The sequence below is a fragment of the Thermobia domestica genome, chromosome 3 (genome assembly GCF_964235325.1).
Source record: "Thermobia domestica chromosome 3, izTheDome1.hap1.1, whole genome shotgun sequence".
Taxonomy (NCBI): Eukaryota; Metazoa; Arthropoda; class Insecta; order Zygentoma; family Lepismatidae; genus Thermobia; species Thermobia domestica.
In genome coordinates this window covers 10,827,318-10,847,262 of record NC_137456.1, presented here as the reverse complement: position 1 = coordinate 10,847,262, position 19,945 = coordinate 10,827,318, and the positions used below count along the sequence as shown (strand labels likewise).

At 32.7% G+C, this 19,945-nt stretch overlaps 2 protein-coding genes across 2 annotated transcripts in view; one reads left to right on the top strand and one right to left on the bottom strand.

The window, feature by feature from the left end:
- The window catches only part of dachs (unconventional myosin-IXb-like dachs), a 553,892-nt gene that overhangs the window by 186,759 nt on the left and 347,188 nt on the right, over nt 1-19,945 (top strand). The gene's annotated exons all lie outside the window — the stretch shown is intronic.
- On the bottom strand, nt 5,843-10,034 carry LOC145681382 (uncharacterized). Its single transcript, XM_081753034.1, has 2 exons — nt 9,894-10,034; nt 5,843-6,202 (listed from the first exon to the last, which is right to left on the bottom strand). Exon 2 carries the CDS (start codon nt 6,199-6,201, stop codon nt 5,860-5,862), a length of 342 nt encoding a protein of 113 aa, XP_081609160.1. The 5' UTR covers nt 6,202; nt 9,894-10,034; the 3' UTR covers nt 5,843-5,859.

Here is a 19,945-nt window from a genome sequence, read left to right as displayed (position 1 = left end):
GTGAGTACAGTTTTACGTTTATATTCGCGCCGGCTGCATGCGGCACCGGTGAGTGCGGTTTCACGAATATACCCATGCCGGGCGCGCGCGGGGCCTGTTAGTACAGTTTTACGTTTATATCCGTGCCAGAAATATAAACGCATGTGCGGAAAAATGGATTTATATTATTAGGTGGTTGTTAAGTAATAAATTGCAATATTTACTTGTTATACGCACATCTATATATGTAACTCCTGTAATCCGTATATGTTTACACTGATGTTTCCAATTTTACTTACAAACATTAGAATATGTAATGTGCAAAATATTACTGTATGATTCCCCTTATTGTCTTATAATTCCATTGATATGACATTTTGTACCAACTCTACTCACTTGATTTATTTTTTAAGTATGACCACATTTGAACATAATACTACTCACTCGACTCATTTTTAATTTTGAAATTAATATTTTTAATTCATATTAGTGACTTCATTGTAAATATAGGAATTAACACGTTCATTGAAATATGTTTATTTTTTACTAGTTATATTCTTATAAAATATAACCCTATATTCTTTAAGTATTATGTTATATACATTTACTTTTGCTTGTTTATACTGAAAAGAAAATGTCAACTTTGCTCGTACTATATATGTTTATCACTTTGTTTTAATAATTACTATTGTGATGCCAAAATGTCTTGAGCCGTGGCAAAAAAATGTAGACTAACGCTCACACCCTTACACACCTACGCGTTGAGCGAATAAGGGTTTAGCTGTTGCTAAGCGAAAGAAAGCGAGTGGAATTCCTTTAACCAATAGCAGCGCTTGCAACGGAAGACTATTTTTAGACTATCTATAGACCATTTTTGCTCTCAAAGCTTTATAATAAAGGTTCAGATTCCTATTGATGTAATATACTATTAGTATGTTTTATCTCACTCATATTAATTAATTGATTAACTATGGAATAGAAAAAATAGAAGAAGTTACGCAGGGCGTAAGTCTGGACATGTCACGCAATTTTATTTTGTGTGTAGAGAAGATATTTAATATAAAATATTCTCATATTAAGTTGGTATTCTTTCCTGAAATAAATTTGTGATCATTTTTGCACTGCACGTACAGTACAAATGATTCTTACACGGTTCCCAAAACAAAGTCCATTGCTGATGTAGCACCCTTTCTCTTTCTATCTATTTATCTATATCTGTATTTATGACGTATCTGCAAGCTTGAATATCTGTAGTTTGTTTGTTGAACTCCTTTCTGCTTGTCCCTTTCTTTTTCCACGTATCCTCTGTATATGTTTTTTAATCTATCTATGTATTTTATGGCGTATCTGCTTGTATTTGAGTATCTGTAGCTTGTTTTTAATCTATCTATGTATTTTAGGGCGTATTTGCTTGCATTTGAGTATCTGTAGCTTGTTTTTTTATTCTATCTATGTATTTGATGACGTATCTGTTTGTATTTGAGTATCTGTATCTTGTTTTTACTCTTTTTATGAATTTTACTGACTATCTGCAAGTTTGAGTATCTGTAGCTTGTTTTTAATCTATCTATGTATTTTAGGACGTATTTGCTTGCATTTGAGTATCTGTAGCTTGTTTTTACTCTCTTTATGAATTTTACTGACTATCTACAAGATTGAGTATCTGTAACTTGTTTTTACTCTATCTATGTATTTATGACGTATCTGCTTGTATTTGAGTATCTGTAGCTTGTTTTTAATCTATCTATGTATTTTAGGACGTATTTGCTTGCATTTGAGTATCTGTAGCTTGTTTTTGTTCTATCTATGTATTTTATGGAGTATCTGCATGTTTTTCGAGTATCTGTAACTTGTTTTTACTCTCTCTATGAATTTTACTGACTATCTACAAGTTTGAGTATCTGTAGCTTGTTTGTTGTCATCCTTTCTGAGTGTTTTTAAGTATCTACATATCCCTCTCTTTATCTCTCTCTTTCTCTCTTTTGCACGTATCGTTTATATGTGTTTTTATCTATTTATGTATTTGATGACGTATCTGCTTGTTTTTAAGTATCTGTAGCTTGTTTTTACTCTCTCTTTATGTATTTTATGGAGTATCTACAAGTTTGAGTATCTGTATCTTGTTTTTTACTCTATCTATGTATTTGATGATGTATCTGCATGTTTTGAGTATCTGTAGCTTGTTTTTACTCTATCTATGTATTTTACGGACTATCTGTAAGAAAGTACTTTTAGTCTTACTGTAGAATGCAAATATCGTAATTTTGAATATAATCATTTTTAATACCCATGACGTTTGCCTTCTCTTTTGTATAACACAAGTTTGTATTCAAGGAAGATCCCCTAAGAAATTTTACAGTAAACTATACATGTTCCTTAGATTTTGAACTGATTACGGCTTTGCTGTAATACCAAAGACTTTATTTCTCACTACAATTGATAAATATAACGTAAATAAATACATTCTATAACACAATATAACACAGATTTTAACTATGCGGTATGAAATCTGGAACATCACAATTATTCTATACTAATTTATATTTTACCCGCGATATCTATTTTAATATTGTTTTCACATCTACTGGCTAAGTCTTCCTTCAAAATCTATTTTCGGGTATAGGACATGAGTACCTAATTTCCCTATATTTCAGAACAATATACATGATTTTAAGCTTGACATTCTTCACTAAGAGATTTTGAAGTGAATAGTAATTTAAGTTTCATGTTTTTAGATTGCATCTACTTCTTTTGGTCTTTTATCAGATTGATTTAGGACTATACTGTTTCCTTATGGTACATGTGTTCTTTTCACCATGCAGACTTCAGTGATACACTGTTTTCTTATGGAGAATGCATCATTTAATCTTCTTCATGAAGAATTAGTAGTAGAATGCTTACTTATGATACATGATGACTCAGTGATACAGTACTTCCTTGCGCTAATTGAGGTCCCTGATTGAATTTTGAATGTACTGATTTAGTAATAAACTGATTCCTTATATTACTTGATTCCTTACATTACATGATTCCTTATATAACTTGAGACTGCATCATTAATCTTCAACGTGTTCATTTTTAATACCCATGATGGCTTAGTGGTACAATGTTTCCTTATGATACTTGAGGTCTCTCCATCAAATTAAGTCAGTGATAGACTGATTTCTTATGCTACAAAGTACCTTACTCATTTAATTTTTATAACACTCACTCAGTGGAAGTGTATTTTACTTCTATATGTTCTTACTCGTTATCTTTTAGCCCGAATAATACAAACAAACCCCCCAAAATTCATTGCATCAATCACAAAAGTTCCTGAATGATTTCTATTCATACTCAAATGGTTCTACTTTGTATGCCTATTTCTGCAAGATACATCTTCCCTAGGTCTTCCTAACGGTTGTTTTCCTCTTTTTATTATGACCCTAACAATGTCTGGTAAACGGAATCTAAAAATAATAAGGTTTTTGGTATTTTATTCCTGAAGAATTGCTAAGCTACTTGGTATATTTCTTGAATTAATACTACAGTAATCCACGTAGTATATTCGTTATCGTTTTGGCATATGTTGCACCCCGCTTACGGTTTTGCTCTCTCAAAATTTGTAAAAGTTTGAATAAAGTTTTCCAGGTTTTTTCTTTATTTATTCATTTGAAGAAAATGCCGGGATGGTACTTTACTTATAGTTTTCAGATTGTTTCCCGAATTGTGTACTCCCTAAAGAATATTATCCTTCAAACCCATCAGTTTCAATACTCAAACTCATCAGTTTCAATCCTAACTAATACTTTTTATTCAAATTGTGTTTTATCTGTAATATACATTCTGTAATATACACTCTCTCAAGGTGTCAAATTTTCTCAACTTTTTTCGTTCTACAAGCACCATTAAAAGATTTTCCGTTGTTTCAGAAATTATCATTCTTCTTTACAACCACATTTTTAAAATGACGTTAAAAGATGCATATTTTACAAAGAATGTCATAATGTAAGTAATTTAATCATTGATCATTCATTTGCTTTGGACTGTTTCATTGAAGATAGTATTTTTCAAAAAACCAACACATGATTCTCTATAAAATTTAATGAATCACAAGCTATAGCACTAATTCATTTCAATGGACTTCTCCATGATACTTTAACTAAAATTCTATAGCGATCCAAAGAATATTTATTGCTCAAACATATGGAATAACGACCATATTTTTACTTAATTAATATAGAAAGAGAAAAATAATAGACTGACATAAAATATTCATGTAGTTGGACACAATGATTCGATTCCAGTTTGATGCAAGCAGTCCCGGTGGGAGGCACTCGGTCAAAAAAAGTGTACAATACTTTTAAGGCCATCCACCTTGAATGAATTTTTCTTGGATTTTCCTCATCCACACCAGTTAAATGCGTTGTTGATACCTAACTTATAGTTTTTAGATCGTTTCCCGGATTGTGTGCTCGTTGAACAACATTATCCCTCAAAACATGAAGGGCTAAATGGTCTTAGATGATAAAAGACCAAAATCTAAATCATAATCTTAATCCTATTCGATTCCAATTTTCGCAAATCAATCTCAAAACAAAAGAATCACATAAGATTTTTAATATCGGGTTAAGTGTTACAGGATACCGTATGATTTGTATATTTCAAGTTCAACTAAATATTTTTATTCTTCATTTCTAATAGCAATATAAATCTGAACGACCCTGTTAGAATTTTCTGCTATGATATTATAAGAACAAAAATACAATGGAAAGCGCAGACAATTCATAGCAAAAGATAACCTTCAAATCTTATAGACATTCAGAATTCCTTCCTTCCTTCCTAACAGTATTTTATACTTTGTAAAAGGCTATTCCCATCACTTTCGCTTTCTTCGAAAGAATCCCACCTCCCAAAACCAGACCCTCTTTTCTTAGAAAAATACCCAAACAGTAAAACTCCGCTCAAGGGGCGGTGAAGGCAGAGGAGGGAACGAGAGGATACCGTATTCAACTAAAACTTGTTTTCTCAAGTGATTATGAGTGTGTGAAGTGATCTTCACCTTAAATTATGAATGGGGAAACGTTTCTGAATCTTTCCATGTTAGCAAATGTAAACAAAGAATATTTTTCAGTTAATTTACTCACCACCAGTTTCAGGATTTGTTCTTTCATTAAATTTCTAGTCATCTTCAATAACCGTACAAGTCTCATACGGATACAAATCAATATAATAATAATAATAATAATAATAATAATAATAATAATAATAATAATAATAATAATAATAATAATAATAATAATAATAATAATCGGCCAAGTAACTAGTGTATGTGCATTTGGTACACGTGGTTCTGGGTTCGATTTCTGCCAAAAGAGCACAAAATTAATTTTTCTGTCATTCACTTTCCTTAATCAATAGTCTAGTTTAGCCTAAAGACCATAACTGTTAAATAAAATAATAATAATAATAATAATAATAATAATAATAATAATAATAATAATAATAATAATAGATCTTCTTCATATCCACATTTGACAAAGATAAATGTGAGTTCAACTTGTTTATGTGGTTCGGATATCAACTTATTCTGTAAATCCATGTCTCAAATAGGATTGAAATTCTTAAAAGAAATAAAAACAATTCAAATTGAGCTGATTGAAATCAGATAATAAGTTGCAGGTTCATGTCTCAAAAAGTCTTTTTTGCTGAAAACAATATTTTAAAATAACTCAGATATATTAAAAGGGGAAAAGAATGAGTCACATTTTCTTGAAATAAAACCAACAAATTTTCAATATAATTAATTTTAAACTAGAAATCACTTTATTTTTTACTATTTACAAATCTTGATTTCTATGTACACTTTTTTCACTTTTGGCTTTTCATTGTCTACAGTTTTTATAATTTTCCCATCCGTCGTTCTAATGCTATAAATTTAAGAACAGCACCATATTGAATAGTATTATTTTCTTTATTTACGTATTTGGAAAAAATACGGAAAAGTTCTTGCGTATCACTTTTGGTTAGTTTGACATAATTGATTTGCTTCTGCGAGTTCTTGTTCTCCTCCTTCATTCTTTTTCTCCTTTCTTCTTCTTCGTCCTCCTCCCTTTTCTTCCTTTTTCTGCTTTCTTCCATTTCTGATGTTCTTCTCTTTTCTTCTTCCTCATTGTCTATTAAGATACAATCAATCTCTTCAATTGATTGAAGAAGTTCAAAGGTAGATTTACCCTCTGCCATCCTGCAAAATAACAGAAACAAAATTATCAATAATTAAATTACAAATCTACTTATTTTAACTTAAGTATCCTTATGGCTAACCAATTATCACAAGAGGTAAATTTATATCTTCTGAAAATCAGAACTCAACATTTTTAGCAATACCCTAGCTCTAATACTATTAATTTTTGATCTTTTAAATCAACAAAAATTTTCAAGACTAAACTTCCGTTCTACAAATTAAAAGTCTATGTAAGTTTAATTTCATATATCGGTCTTGTAATATGAAGGTATCGTAAGGACCGTTGCCTTAATCATCTAACGTATCATTCTTAACGGTCTTTGGCATAAAATATGTGTTAATTCACATATTTATACCTTAAGAAAATAATCAAGTCAGTTGGACAGTACAATCAAATTATTTCGTTACGAAAAACAAGCACATTTTTTCCTTATCCCACAGGTTATTTTAAGTGTTTTATCCTAGCTTAGAATAATAACTAAATTTAGTGAATTCAAATGATTTTTGGGTGGGTTTTGGTGATTCAGTGATACAGGGTTCACCTCTGGTGCTTGGGGACCCTGGTTCGATCCTAGCTCGTACCAAGTGAACTTTGTGGTGGACAAACACCATGTACTTTGCTTTTGTTGGGGTTTTATATACTTTTATGTGGTTTCTTTTTGTAAAGTGATGGTTCAACAAATTACAGTTTCCTTTAGCGTAGCGGTATAACCAGCAGACGTAAAACTCAGTTATCGATCATATTAGATAACCCATCAGTACAGTGAATCATATTGGGTTGCCTAACATGTAGGGATTAAACAAACATTTTCTTTCACGGATTATTCTCTCTCCGAGAGATATCATCCCTCAAGGGGCACAATAAGTTTAGATGTCCAACTCTATATTTTAATTTCAAAATTCTTTTCTATACCCACATGTAATGATATATACACTTTTCTACGATATATACTGTCAAATCATTTAATCGAAAGGCAAGGCAAGGCAACATATGTCAAGATACCCTTTCATTGAATTGTGTACATGTCATGAGTTGTAACGGTATAACATAATCTTAGATGATAAAAAGTTCGGGAAATCTTGTCTTCTGTAAAGGAATTTAACCACTGTTTATATTTCAAACTATATTCCTAATTCAATAAGAATAATAATATGAATAAGGATGACGCAAAAATCAATGGTAAAGCCTTCGTTTCTGATGCATGGATTACTTGATTTATGTTGTCAGTTTAGATCTTCCGCAAACATCATACTTCTACATTTTCTCGTGGGGAACCCTTTCTACTTTCATTATAATTTAATCTAATATAATGTTTGGGAAATAATTACTTATGAAAAAATACGTAAATCATTCGATCAAATTAAGAATACGATATCATATTATAAAACAACAAGCAATCCAAATCTGTTTAGCAATCAGTTCTATTTTAGAAAAGTGTGAAATAATATTCTTAAAAGTTTTCTTATTATCGTTAATAAGTATCGTTTTATTCATGTAACTAACTAACTAACTAACTCTATGGTCTATGAAACCCGGAGACCACGTTCACAAAAAACTCTCCATTGACTTTTATCTTTAGATAATTACATCCAATTTCTACTTTGTATGCCTATCTCTGCGAGATCCATCCGCCCATTTGCGCCTAGGTCTTCCTGATGGCCGTTTTCCGATTGGTCTTCCAGTCAAGACTTTGAAAGCGTTTCTAATTTCATCCATTCTAGCTACATGACCCGCCCCCTCCTAGACTTGACGACCCTAATCATGTTTAATAAACAATCTAATAAATTAGGTTATGAAGTTTCCACCATTCCCCTTCCTCTTGTGTCCGAATATTCGTCTCAGGATCTTGTACTGAAATACTTTTAGTCTATGTTCTTTCCTCAGAGTAAGCGATCATGTTTTGCAACCATACAGAACAACAAGTATAATTAACGTTTTATATATTTTAAGCTTCAACAGAATTCGCGACAACAAGAGATTTTGAACCGAATAGTAACACGAATTCCCTGGTTTTAGTCGCCATTTAATTTCTCCGTGAATTTGATATTTCCTCTGTTAATACTGATCTTAAATATTTGAAACTAAGCATTTTATCAAAAGTATTATTTAATATTTTAATGCATCCATAAAATGCAGTATTACAGTCCCAACGCACTTTTGTGTATTTACTTTTCTCTGCATTTATTTCTAAACCCATGTCCCTGCAAGCATTTCATAAGATCTCTGCATTTATTTCTAATGTTCTCCTATCATCCCCTATTAAATTTACATCATCAGTATATACCATAACTGGTGAATACCGTTTAACTCTATTCAACAATCTAATTATTCTATCAATATATGGAAAAAACACCAACAGAAAGACCAAATATAAAAAGAAAAATCGATTAATCTACCATGAATAATTCATTACTATTTCTGATAAATTCACTAAATATTATGATATATTTTGTTCAAACAACCTAGTAATCACATACAGGATCTAACATCTACCATTTTTCACAAAATAATATAAAGATTTCTTTCATTCAGAACAAATAAATGCTCAAATCTTGGTCCATCATACACACAAACAACTATCACTTTGAATCTTTCCACAAATAGTACGATTACTGAAGGAAATATTGTACAAACGTGTTAAAATAGATGTAATTCTGACCTATAATTCAAAACACGATCTTAATCTTCTGTAAAACATTACATTTCATAAAATTTCATCGTAACTTCTTAGTTATCGGACATCCCTTTGCCGTGAAAGAGCAGTGTTCAATTCTCGGCAAAGCCATGTAGTTCAGATTCGATGTTAATCACTAGGACCCCGTCACATATAGCCTAGTTATTGCACAAAAATCGTACTTAGTTATTGTACTTGTTGTTAACATAAAAAAAATCCTAACGTAGTTCACTTGAGGTCCCCGTCTCATATAGTCTAGTTGTGAAAAGGCTATTAATTCGATAACTCAATAATTTTTATAAATGTGTTCGTATATAAAACATGGTTTAATAATACACCATTTGTCTTCCGATCAGTCCAAATATAAAATATGAATTCAACTAATACGTAAAAGCTCTGCACTGATTTCATTTCATAGCTAAAAACATGGATTTGGTGTCTACTGTTTGTAATTTACGTTTTCCTAATGCTTGTTACGCTTTCCTAAGTGGGGAAAAAAATCAACTGGAAGCCTTCAAAATGTAGATGTGGAAAAAATGGTAAGAATTAGTTGGGTAAAGCAAAAAGAAATAACAGAATGTTAGAAGTGTTGGGTGAAAAAGAATATTTTTAGACATTATTAGGAAGAAAAATTCGTTATGACATTGCCTAAGAAAATAATCTATCATGAGTGATATCCTAGAGGGTATAATAACGGAAAAAGAGGGAGGGGGCGAAGAAGACTACAATTAATGGATAATATTAAACAAAAAGATCGCACGCAAAAAACAAAAAAGGTTAGCGGTGGAGCATAGAAGCTTCTCAGCTGTACCCTATCAATAAAGGCAAAATACCTATGATAACGACAAATGTTTGTTTCAATTAAACTTTAAAAGCAATATGTATTCTAGATACGGTTAATATCCAACTAATAATATTAATTTCATTCTGTGGTCTTCCATGAAAAAATAAACATTTGTATGTCTTCAACATTACATATTATATAATGATAATAAGAAATATATTATTTTTCTTACCTGGTAATTCTTTCTGAAGCGTGGTTCAAACTCCTGGAAATGGTATAATCTAAAAAGAAAAAAAAATGAATTACTATATTTGAATTGTTTCTATTACAAAAATAATCAGTGCTAAGAAAAATCAAATGAATATTTATTATAAAATTAATCCTTTCCGAAAATGAAGAAATTTTTTTCATTCCAATGAGCTAAGTCTAAGAAATTAAAAACAAAATCCAATTCTTTCTCAAAATGTCATGTTTTCAGGATACTATAAGTCAGCTTGCATGTATTTGATAAAATAAATGTGATATGAAACAAAAAGAAGATAATGATTTCCAAATGAATTCATACAATCAACAAAATTACTCTAAGATAATTTTCCAATAATAATAATATTAAAAATGTTTCATATCTTGTAATCAATTAATGAAAATGAATTTTTATCTGAATATATTTAAGAAAACAGAAGTCCACTTACCTTTTCAAATATAAGAACAAATGAAGTAGCGCCGATAAAAAAACAACTTCGAAGCAAGAACACCGTCACAATCTATCCAACTAACTTGAAATGACAAAAATCTTCAAAATTCAGTTTTTATATTGAACAGAAGAAACCCACGCCAATTTTCACAATTCCATACAATAATAATAAAAAAAGGTTCCTCTAAAAAGATTGTAAACCACTTTTCTCTCTCTCTCTCTCTCTCTCTCTCTCTCTCTCTCTCTGGAATTCTATATGGACGATAACCCTCATAGCAATAACGGAATGGATACAAACATTTAAAAAGAAAAAGAAAAAAAGAAGCAATTCTACCTTCCCTCTTACTCCGAGGGTAAGAAATCCTGTCCTTCAAACTGCAATAAGACGCCCAATAGTCTACCATCGGCTTTTATACATTCTGTGAGTATTTTTCTCTCATTATATATTTAGTATATGTGTAACTAAAGTTCATTAAAGTATGGCAATTAATTATGTTCTAAGAACCTCACCAAGTATGTATTTTTAATCAATTTCATAACAAACATTGTATTGCATTTACTGTACACATAACATACATGTCCATGCATTCAACACTTATTTTTCCTTACATCATGCTTGCCTTTAATACATGTGGTCCTAAGTTCATTTTCAATAGTGTATGTATCGTTTCCAATTCGTTTCCCGGCGAGAGCCTTTGGCGTAGGAAACCGGGTTCAATTCCCAGGAAAAAGTCATGTGGTTCGGATTCCACGTTAATCAGTAGGTCCACGTCTCATATAGCCTCGGTGTTAAAATACATACTAATCTAAAATTAAAATAACTCGATTTCCAGTGGAGGTATATAGTCTGAATTCTACGTTAATCAATAAGTCCATGTCTCATATAACCTCGCTGCTAAAAGATACACTAATCTAAATCAAAATAACGTAACTCAATTCCTGACGGAAGCCTTTGGCATAAAAACCGGGTTCAATTCCCGGTGGAGGTGTATAGTTCAAATTCTACGATAAAACTGTAGGTTCATGTCTCATATAGCCTCGTTGTTAAAAGACACACTAATCTAAAAATCAACACAAATCAAATCTAGTTATAAAAATTCTGTATCAATCGGCTCATGCGGAACCCAATTAATATAATTAATAATGGTACAAACTAGTTCAATGGTAGAGCATCTACCTCTGCTGGTGGATTTTCTCATGTCAAGCATGTCCATATCATTTTTAGTGTTCTTATAACAAAAAGTATATTCTATAAATTGTACTAATCAGCATCAAGTTCATAAGTCTTCTTAAAGTTCCCCGTTTCCTCCCACTTCCTCATTCCGCTATTTTATTTTTTCATAAAGGAAATATTACGACAAAAATGGATTCATATAAATTAGTCTAACAGAATAATTCTCTGACAATAAACTTAATAAATTCATATAGTCTCAGTGGTAAAGAAGTCTCTAGTATATGAGGTTCTTGGTTTATTTTCTCGTCAAAACCATTTTACTAAACTCAACATAAACAAGTGTCAAACATTATTATCTAAATAAAGATTCCTCTCACTTTCTAAGGGCTAGTACCACAGTAAAAAAGTATTGTTCTCTGTTAGTTGGTAAATCCTAGGTTGCACAATTATTTAAACATTTTCTAAGTATTTAGTGCATTGCTGCTACAATCCATATCTCCACTGCTTGAAATATCTTGGTTCGATTTCCAATCAAGTAAATTTGTAGTGAGCAAACACCTTGCTCATGAGTTTTCCTCTCACTTTCTTCATTCCAACATTTTACTTATCATAAGGGGATTGTTATGATATGATTGTTATAAGTTAACCTAAGTGATATAACCATACGGCACAATATTTACAAATCATGAAATGATTTCATCATACATCATGGACATTACATGTTGCATATACATTTTTTTAATCGTAGGAGTTAATATTCATTCATTCACAATAACAATTTTTGTAAACAGGTCTTCCCGTCAAAACAAGTTTGGACAACTCAGTCCCCCGCCCTTCTACCTTTGCGTTCCAACATAGAATCCGGCGCGGGTCTCTTTACAGCAGTCATAAACAATAAAAGAAAGAATGTTTCGTTTCAATACAATCTTTACAAAAACTCAAGGAAAACAAATTCATGTAACAACCTAACTGTTACGTAAAAGAGGGACAATACATAAAGCTTTTCCAAGTTCAATGTCAACTTTGGGTTTTATTTTCTTTTTTTTTTCTGTAAGGGAGTAAAAAATTTCTTGAAGGACATCTAAAATGCAATCTTCACAAAGCTCTCTAAAAAGTAGACAATAATCCCTAACAGTTTCTTTTTTAACAGTAACTAATTGCACAATTGTGTTCCAAAAATCTTTTTGAGGGGGACTCTGGTATCTATGTGAAGGTCACTCTGTAATTAAATCTGATGGTTGTATCTAACGGTCAATCCTAATTTTTTCACGGCTCCTTTCGGGTGAAGGACAGTGTCACGTCATAAATTCCAACACAGAATCACAGGTGTATCCTCCAACAAAGATGGGTAAATCTTCAAAGAATTCATCAAAGAATTCGTATATAGCCAATAATAAAGCCTTATTTTCAACTTAGCCTTCCATCAACTCTCAAAAAACCTTCAGGCTTCATTTCTGAGAATTCAGGTGTTCTATTAAAAAATTCAATAATAAATGATCAAACAACGTACCAAAAACATCAATAAAGTTTTATTTTTTCAAGATAACCTTCAGTCAAATTGTATTTTCTACGAATTTCAACTTTCACAGCCATAAATTGTCAATAAACACATATTTTCACTCAATAAATAACATAAAAAACACTCATAAATAGCAGACACCCCTCTAATCACGCAATAAATAGCATTAACTCAATGCCAGAAGTCTCAATTTGGACCTAAAGGGTTGAACTACTTGTTGGTCCTACCCCTACTAAAGTGTACTTTCACAATGGAAAGCAAATTTCTGTCCCAAGTTTAATGTATCTGAACTCAAAAAAAATATATTGCTCATGCTAATCGCGACAAAAGTCAGGAATTTTGCATATTTCCTAAATATCCTTGATTGAAAGAATGTTTTAAATCACCCAGTAAATGTTAAACAGAAATATATATATCATAAATGCTTTAAAAAAAATCGTAATATTCAACTTGAGAAATGATGCCTTAAATAAATATTTAGAACTAAATATAAAATTAATAATTTCAGTTTTATAGTATCCAAAATAAATGCAACTACTCGTGTTCTGCTCTGTGTTAATTGCAAGGATTAGGGGCACACAACGGTTGGCATATGGCAGCCTTCTTCTTCAGATCCTTGACTGTGCTGATTACTTTTGTCATATCGAAAAAAAGAACTACCCAATTCGAAATAGGTTACCTAACTAAACCTAACTAAAGTTGGAAAGTAGAAACAAACATAACCAAAAATGAAGGTATTCGCACTGACAGCAATTTGGGACAAAGCGTTGGGACGTAGAAATCGCGACACCAGTAAAGAAGGACGTAAACGTGCTTTCAAGACGTTGTCCGAATTGACGGAGAATTTATACCGGGAGCGTCGGCTGAGCAGAGATTTCCAGCAGTATTCGTGGCTGCATCACTACCATCAGCAGAGACAACAAGTACAGTTGCAGCAGATGCATTTAGACGTTGCTGACAGACACCGGACGCACCGCTACTGTTACACTGTGGCCACTCGTAAAAGAAATGTCATCAAACAACCTGTGTGGACAGAGTTCCCGGACAAATCCCAGACACTTCCGAGGAACGCTTATAGTTCAACGGCTGGCACGGGTAAGTAAGTCAAAGATTTTGGTTTTATAAATATACAAGGTGCGTTTGAAAAGTTCGGTGAATGGTCTCAGAAAATAAAGGAAACAAGAATTACCAACAAAATATCTTTACTGGCCTTCAAAGTGACCACTATTAGCTACTATACACTTCTGACATCGGTTGTAAAGCTGTTGGAAACTATCAGCAAACGCTTCTTGTGGAATCGCTCCCAACCACCGTGGTCATACGTAGTTTGACAATAGTGCTTATATGTCTTTGCTTATTTTTAACTCTTCTACAATCATTCTTAAAGACCGTTGCCGATCACCACCAAACATCCGTCGCACTCGTTCGATGTTGTCTAGGATTGTGCTTGTTGACGGTCGACCCGAACGCGGTTCACCCTCGACATATTCCTTTCCGTCTCTAAAGCGTTTAAACCAATCAAACACACACTTTTTACTCACTAATTCAACACGATACACTTGCACTAACACCCCATGAGTATCCGTTGCTGTTTTCCCTAATTTGAAGCTAAACTGCATGTTAACGCATTGCTCCATTTTGCAATGACACGAGTTCTCACATTAAGAGTCTTCATCTCGACGAAATTAAAATACCGCTAATTTTACAGCAATTATGTGATATCTTCAAATAGATAAAAGATAATTGAAATATGGAACAAAAGCGCCCTAGACAATATAATTTTGCATTAGGTGCCGTTACCACAAGTCACCTAGTGGGTTTCCGTTTTCACCCGTTTAGAAACGCGAAAATAAATGCCGATTTTCAAAATGGCTCGAAATCGAAAGTAGATAAGTGAGTCGTGTTAACGATTTCTCATGTAAAATAATATTGTCTAGGGCGCTCTTGTTCCATATTTCAATTATCTTTTATCTATTTGAAGATATCAGATAATTACTGTAAAATTAGCGGTATTTTAATTTCGTCGGGATGAAGACTCTTAACTCCTTTAGCTTAGTCGCAGGGTGCAGCACTGCTTCACTTCAGTGATTTGCACGATAGGAGGCGCTAGTTGACATGTCTTTCAGTGCGTATGCGCGGGCGCCTCATACTAATCAGTGAAGTCAGTGATGTTTTCAATATTATTGGACCATTCACCGGACTTTTCAGACGCACGTTCTATTCTAAAGACTACTTAGTTTCTTTAAATAAACTGTGATTAACAGTGCAATGAATCTCGCAGTAGTAATTTCAATTTCGTCCGGTAAATGCCAGCCACTAGAGAATTTTTTTGTGCCATCTAACGACGAGGTATACAATTTCTACTACCTTTGTTTCCGTAGTATAACATGGATTTATTTATTTATTTATTTATTGTCAACCCAACAGGTTGTAGCCCAATTACAGTGTTGAAGATTTCATGATCACATATTCGGAACTCTTGCTAACGGCATCTCTAAATTTCTTAGGAGACATGTTACATATATCCAATACATTGTTATTTACACATATTTTATTATACAAAGCTGTTGATCTCCAGATTGGTGATTTCATCAATATATTAGGTTTTGACATTTTATAGAAATAGATACCAGTATTTTAAAGTCTCTTTTAATTAAGGAACACGAAAATTCATTGAAGAAACTAAGTCAGGACAGTCCAAAATATTTTGAGTTATTTTCTGAATGAATAATAAATCAATCATAAGACGTCTTTGTTCTAGCGTCGGAAGATGAAAGTTTAAAGGTATCGTTTTGTAGCTATCGTAAGTAGGATAAGTGTGGGTTTCTTTGTAGGTTAAGGGGGGCGCGGTGGCTCAGTGGTAGAGCGTTCATCTCCGGTGCTTGGGGTCCATGGTTTGATCCCAGTTCGCGCCGTGTGGACTTTGTGGTGGACAAACACCGTGCTCGTGGGTTTTTTCGGGGTTCTCCCATTTCCTCTCACTTTCTTCATTCTACCATTTCACTCATCTCTCATCATCACCGTCTCCTTTAGCCTAACCGGCATAACCGTGGGACGTAAAACTTAAAGATTTCATTTAATTTTTTTCTTTGTAGGTTAGACATTTCAAAAATTTTGCCTGTATTCTTTCTAATTGCTTACATTTTTTTAAAAAAATTGAGACGGATTCCAAATATTAGAAGCATACTCTAACTTTGAACGAACATATACATTGCACAACTTTTCTAATGTTGAACACCTCTTAAATTTTTTTCCTGTTCTAATTACAAATCCTAACAGCTTGAGTGCTTCACTTGTTATATTTACCGTTAAAGCTCACCGTTACCCGTTTAGGTGTTAACGGATTCACTTCATTCATGAACTAGGGCGTAATAATCACACTAGCTATATGTTGCAAAAGAAAAAGAGTTCAAGAACTTGCTTTCGTTACTGTGTTAACTAAATGGACAAGTGTAAATTGCAGTTAAGCGTTAAAATGTTAACGGATCTTCTTTTCACTCTATTAACGAACTCGGCCGTGTAATTTATTCTATCCATTGTGAAAAAAATAATTTACAAAATCGCTTCCGTTCAGGACTTATTGTGTGGAGTAACGCTCGGACGGACGGACTAACTTTTACAATATTAGTCCAAAACTCCTACTTGCGTTACCTTAATAAAGTTTTTCAGATTAGAATTCCCTTCGGTCTACTTTTCTAACAAAGTTAAAATTGTCAGATGTTACCAGTTGTATGTGTGTGTTGCTGTTAAGCTACCCATACACAACCGTATTTTTCCGACGTAAACATATTTTTTTTACGCTAACTGTTAGCTTCTGTCAATACGTTAGCGTATGCGACACGTCGTGACTTTACTTATTGAGGAGTACGTGTATCACCGTTATAGACACAATCGGTTAATTAATTATATTTTTTTATTCAATACAGTGCAGAAATATACCATCTCCACCGGAATTCAAAATAGCTATCATTGTTATTGGCAACGAATTGTTGCATGAAAACAACACATGAAGATTTACACCTCATTTATATCATTTTGTTCAGCTCAAAGAGGTTTATCGATTAAGATGTGTCTCATTTTTGGACATTTTCACCGTTACATGCCAGTAGAATTCAAATAAACTCTGCTAAAAACTGCAAAAGAGGATCACGAGAGACATACTTCTATTTCTAAGTTCAGAAGTTTTAATTTAGTCCGGTAGATGGCAACAGTTGGAAAGTGTTTGGGATATGTGACTTATAGTGAGTGTTCCATAATTATACATCTTTTCTTTCAAAAGTAGAAAATGTTACTTAAAATACCAAGGATCTTAGAAAATAGAGAATCTGAACAAAATCTTGAAGCCATACGTCACAGTTTCGCCACCATACGTCACAGTAGAAGCCATACGCTACTCTGTCCACTCCGCCCAATAGGATCGCAATGTTTTGAGCCAACAATCATGGCAGAAACGAAAATAGCCAATCAGTCGATGGCAGAAACGAGAGTAGTCAATCAGACGTGCCGATGCTCAGTTGGTTTTTGGCTTTATCGATTTAATAGGATGAAGATACATATGGGCAGATCCTCTATTTATAACATCCTTCTAAAATACTCTGTCACAGTCACAGTTACCCCGTGAATATTGCAATGTTCTGATTGGTAGAGTCTTAAGTAATGTATACGGTGTTTTCACCCTTATTATAAATATTTATTTATTTATTTATTAAATAGAACACAACAGGATAGATTCCAATTACAGTATTCGGACTATACATAATTCTTATTACAGTAAAAGTATAATATTCCCAATAATGTGTTGATTACCAATATTAGTTGTTTACTTATTTGGCGTATTGCTTGATTATGTCTATAACATCTCTCTTAAGGTTATTCATAACGTCCAAACAGTTTGTGTCTAAAACGATAGATGGCGCCACCGTCACCAATGTTAACATATACAACTAATAAAATTAAAACAATCAAAAATAAAATAAATAATTCAAAAATTAAGCAAAAACGGATATAATATGGTTAATGGACGTTACAAAATCTAGGGAATGGTACGTGTCGATTTCACATATTGTTATTAGTTTCATTGTTAGAGGCCACCATTGTTAAGTAAACAATCAACTTTATCTGCCGTACTTTCTACCAGAAACTGACCAAACTTTGCACACCCATTTAAGATTGAAATATCTAGGGAATGGTACGTGTGGATTCCACATATTGTTGTTAGTTTCATTGTTAGAGACCACCATTGTTAAATAAACAATCAACTTTATCTGCGACACTTTCTACCACAAACTGACCAAACTTGGCACACCCATCGGATTGGCACAGAGATATCTACTGAATGGTACCAGTTGATTTCACATATTGTTGTTAGTTTCATTGTTCGAGGCCACCATTGTTAAATAAACAATCGTTGGATTTCTCCATTGTTAAATAAACAATCAACTTTATCTGCTATACTTTCTATCACAAACTAACCAAGCTTGGCACACTCATTTACGATTGAGATATCAATGGAATGGTACGTGTCGATTTTACCTATTGTTGTTACTTTCATTGTTAGAGGCCGCCATTGTTAAATGAACAATCAACTTTATCTGCCATACTTCCTACCAGAAACTGGCCAAACCTTGCACACACATTTAAGATTAAAATATCTAGGGAAACATATGTGTCGTTTTCTCATATTGTTGTTAGTTTCATTGTTGAAGATCACCATTGTTAAATAAACATTCGTTGGATTTCTCCATTGTTAAATAAACGATTAACTTTATCTGTCATACTTTCTACCACAAACTAAGCAAACTTTGCACATTCATTTACGATTGAGATATCTATGGAATGGTACGTGTTGATTTCACTTATTGTTGTTACTTTCATTGTTAGAGGCCACCATTGTTAAATTAGCAATCAACTGTATCTGCCATACTTTCTACCATAAACTGGTCAAACTTTGCACACCCATTTAAGATTGAAATATCTAGGGAATGGCATGTGTCGATTTTACATATTGTTGTTCTTTCATTGTTGAAGGCCACCATTGTTAAATAAACAATCGTTGGATTTCTAAATTGTTACATAAACAATCAACTTTATCTTACACTCTTTCTACCACAAACTAATCAAATTCGGCGCACTCATTTACGATTGAGATATCTATGGAACGGTACGTGTCGATTTCACTTATTTTTGTTAGTTTCATTGTTGGAGGCCACCATTGTTAAATAAAAAATCAACTTTATGTGCCACACTTTCTAACAGAAACTGACCAAACTTTGCACACCCATTTAAGATTGAAATATCTAGGGAATGGTATGTGCCGATTTGACGTATTGTTGTTAGTTTCATTGTTGAAGGCCACCATTGTTAAAGAAACAATCAAGTTTTTCTTCCACACTTTCTACAACAACCTAACCAAAATTTCCAGACTCATTTAAGATTAAGATATCTATGGAACGATATAGGTCGATTTCACATATTGTTGATAGTTTCATTGTTGAAGGCCACCATTGTTAAATAAACAATCAACTTTAACGGCCATACGTTCTACCACAAACTGACCAAACTTTGCACACCCATTTAAAGTTGAAGTATCTAGGGAATGCTATGTGTCGATTTCACATATTGTTGTTAGTTTCATTATTGAAGGCCACCATTGTTAAATAAACAATAGTTGGATTTCTCCATTATTAAATATACAGTCAACTTTATCTGCCATATTTTCTACCACAAACTAACCAAACTTGGCACACTCATTTACGATTGAGATATCTATGAAATGGTACGTGTTGATTTCACTTATTGTTGTTACTTTCATTGTTAGAGGCCACCATTGTTAAATTAGCAATCAACTGTATCTGCCATACTTTCTACCATAAACTGGTCAAACTTTGCACACCCATT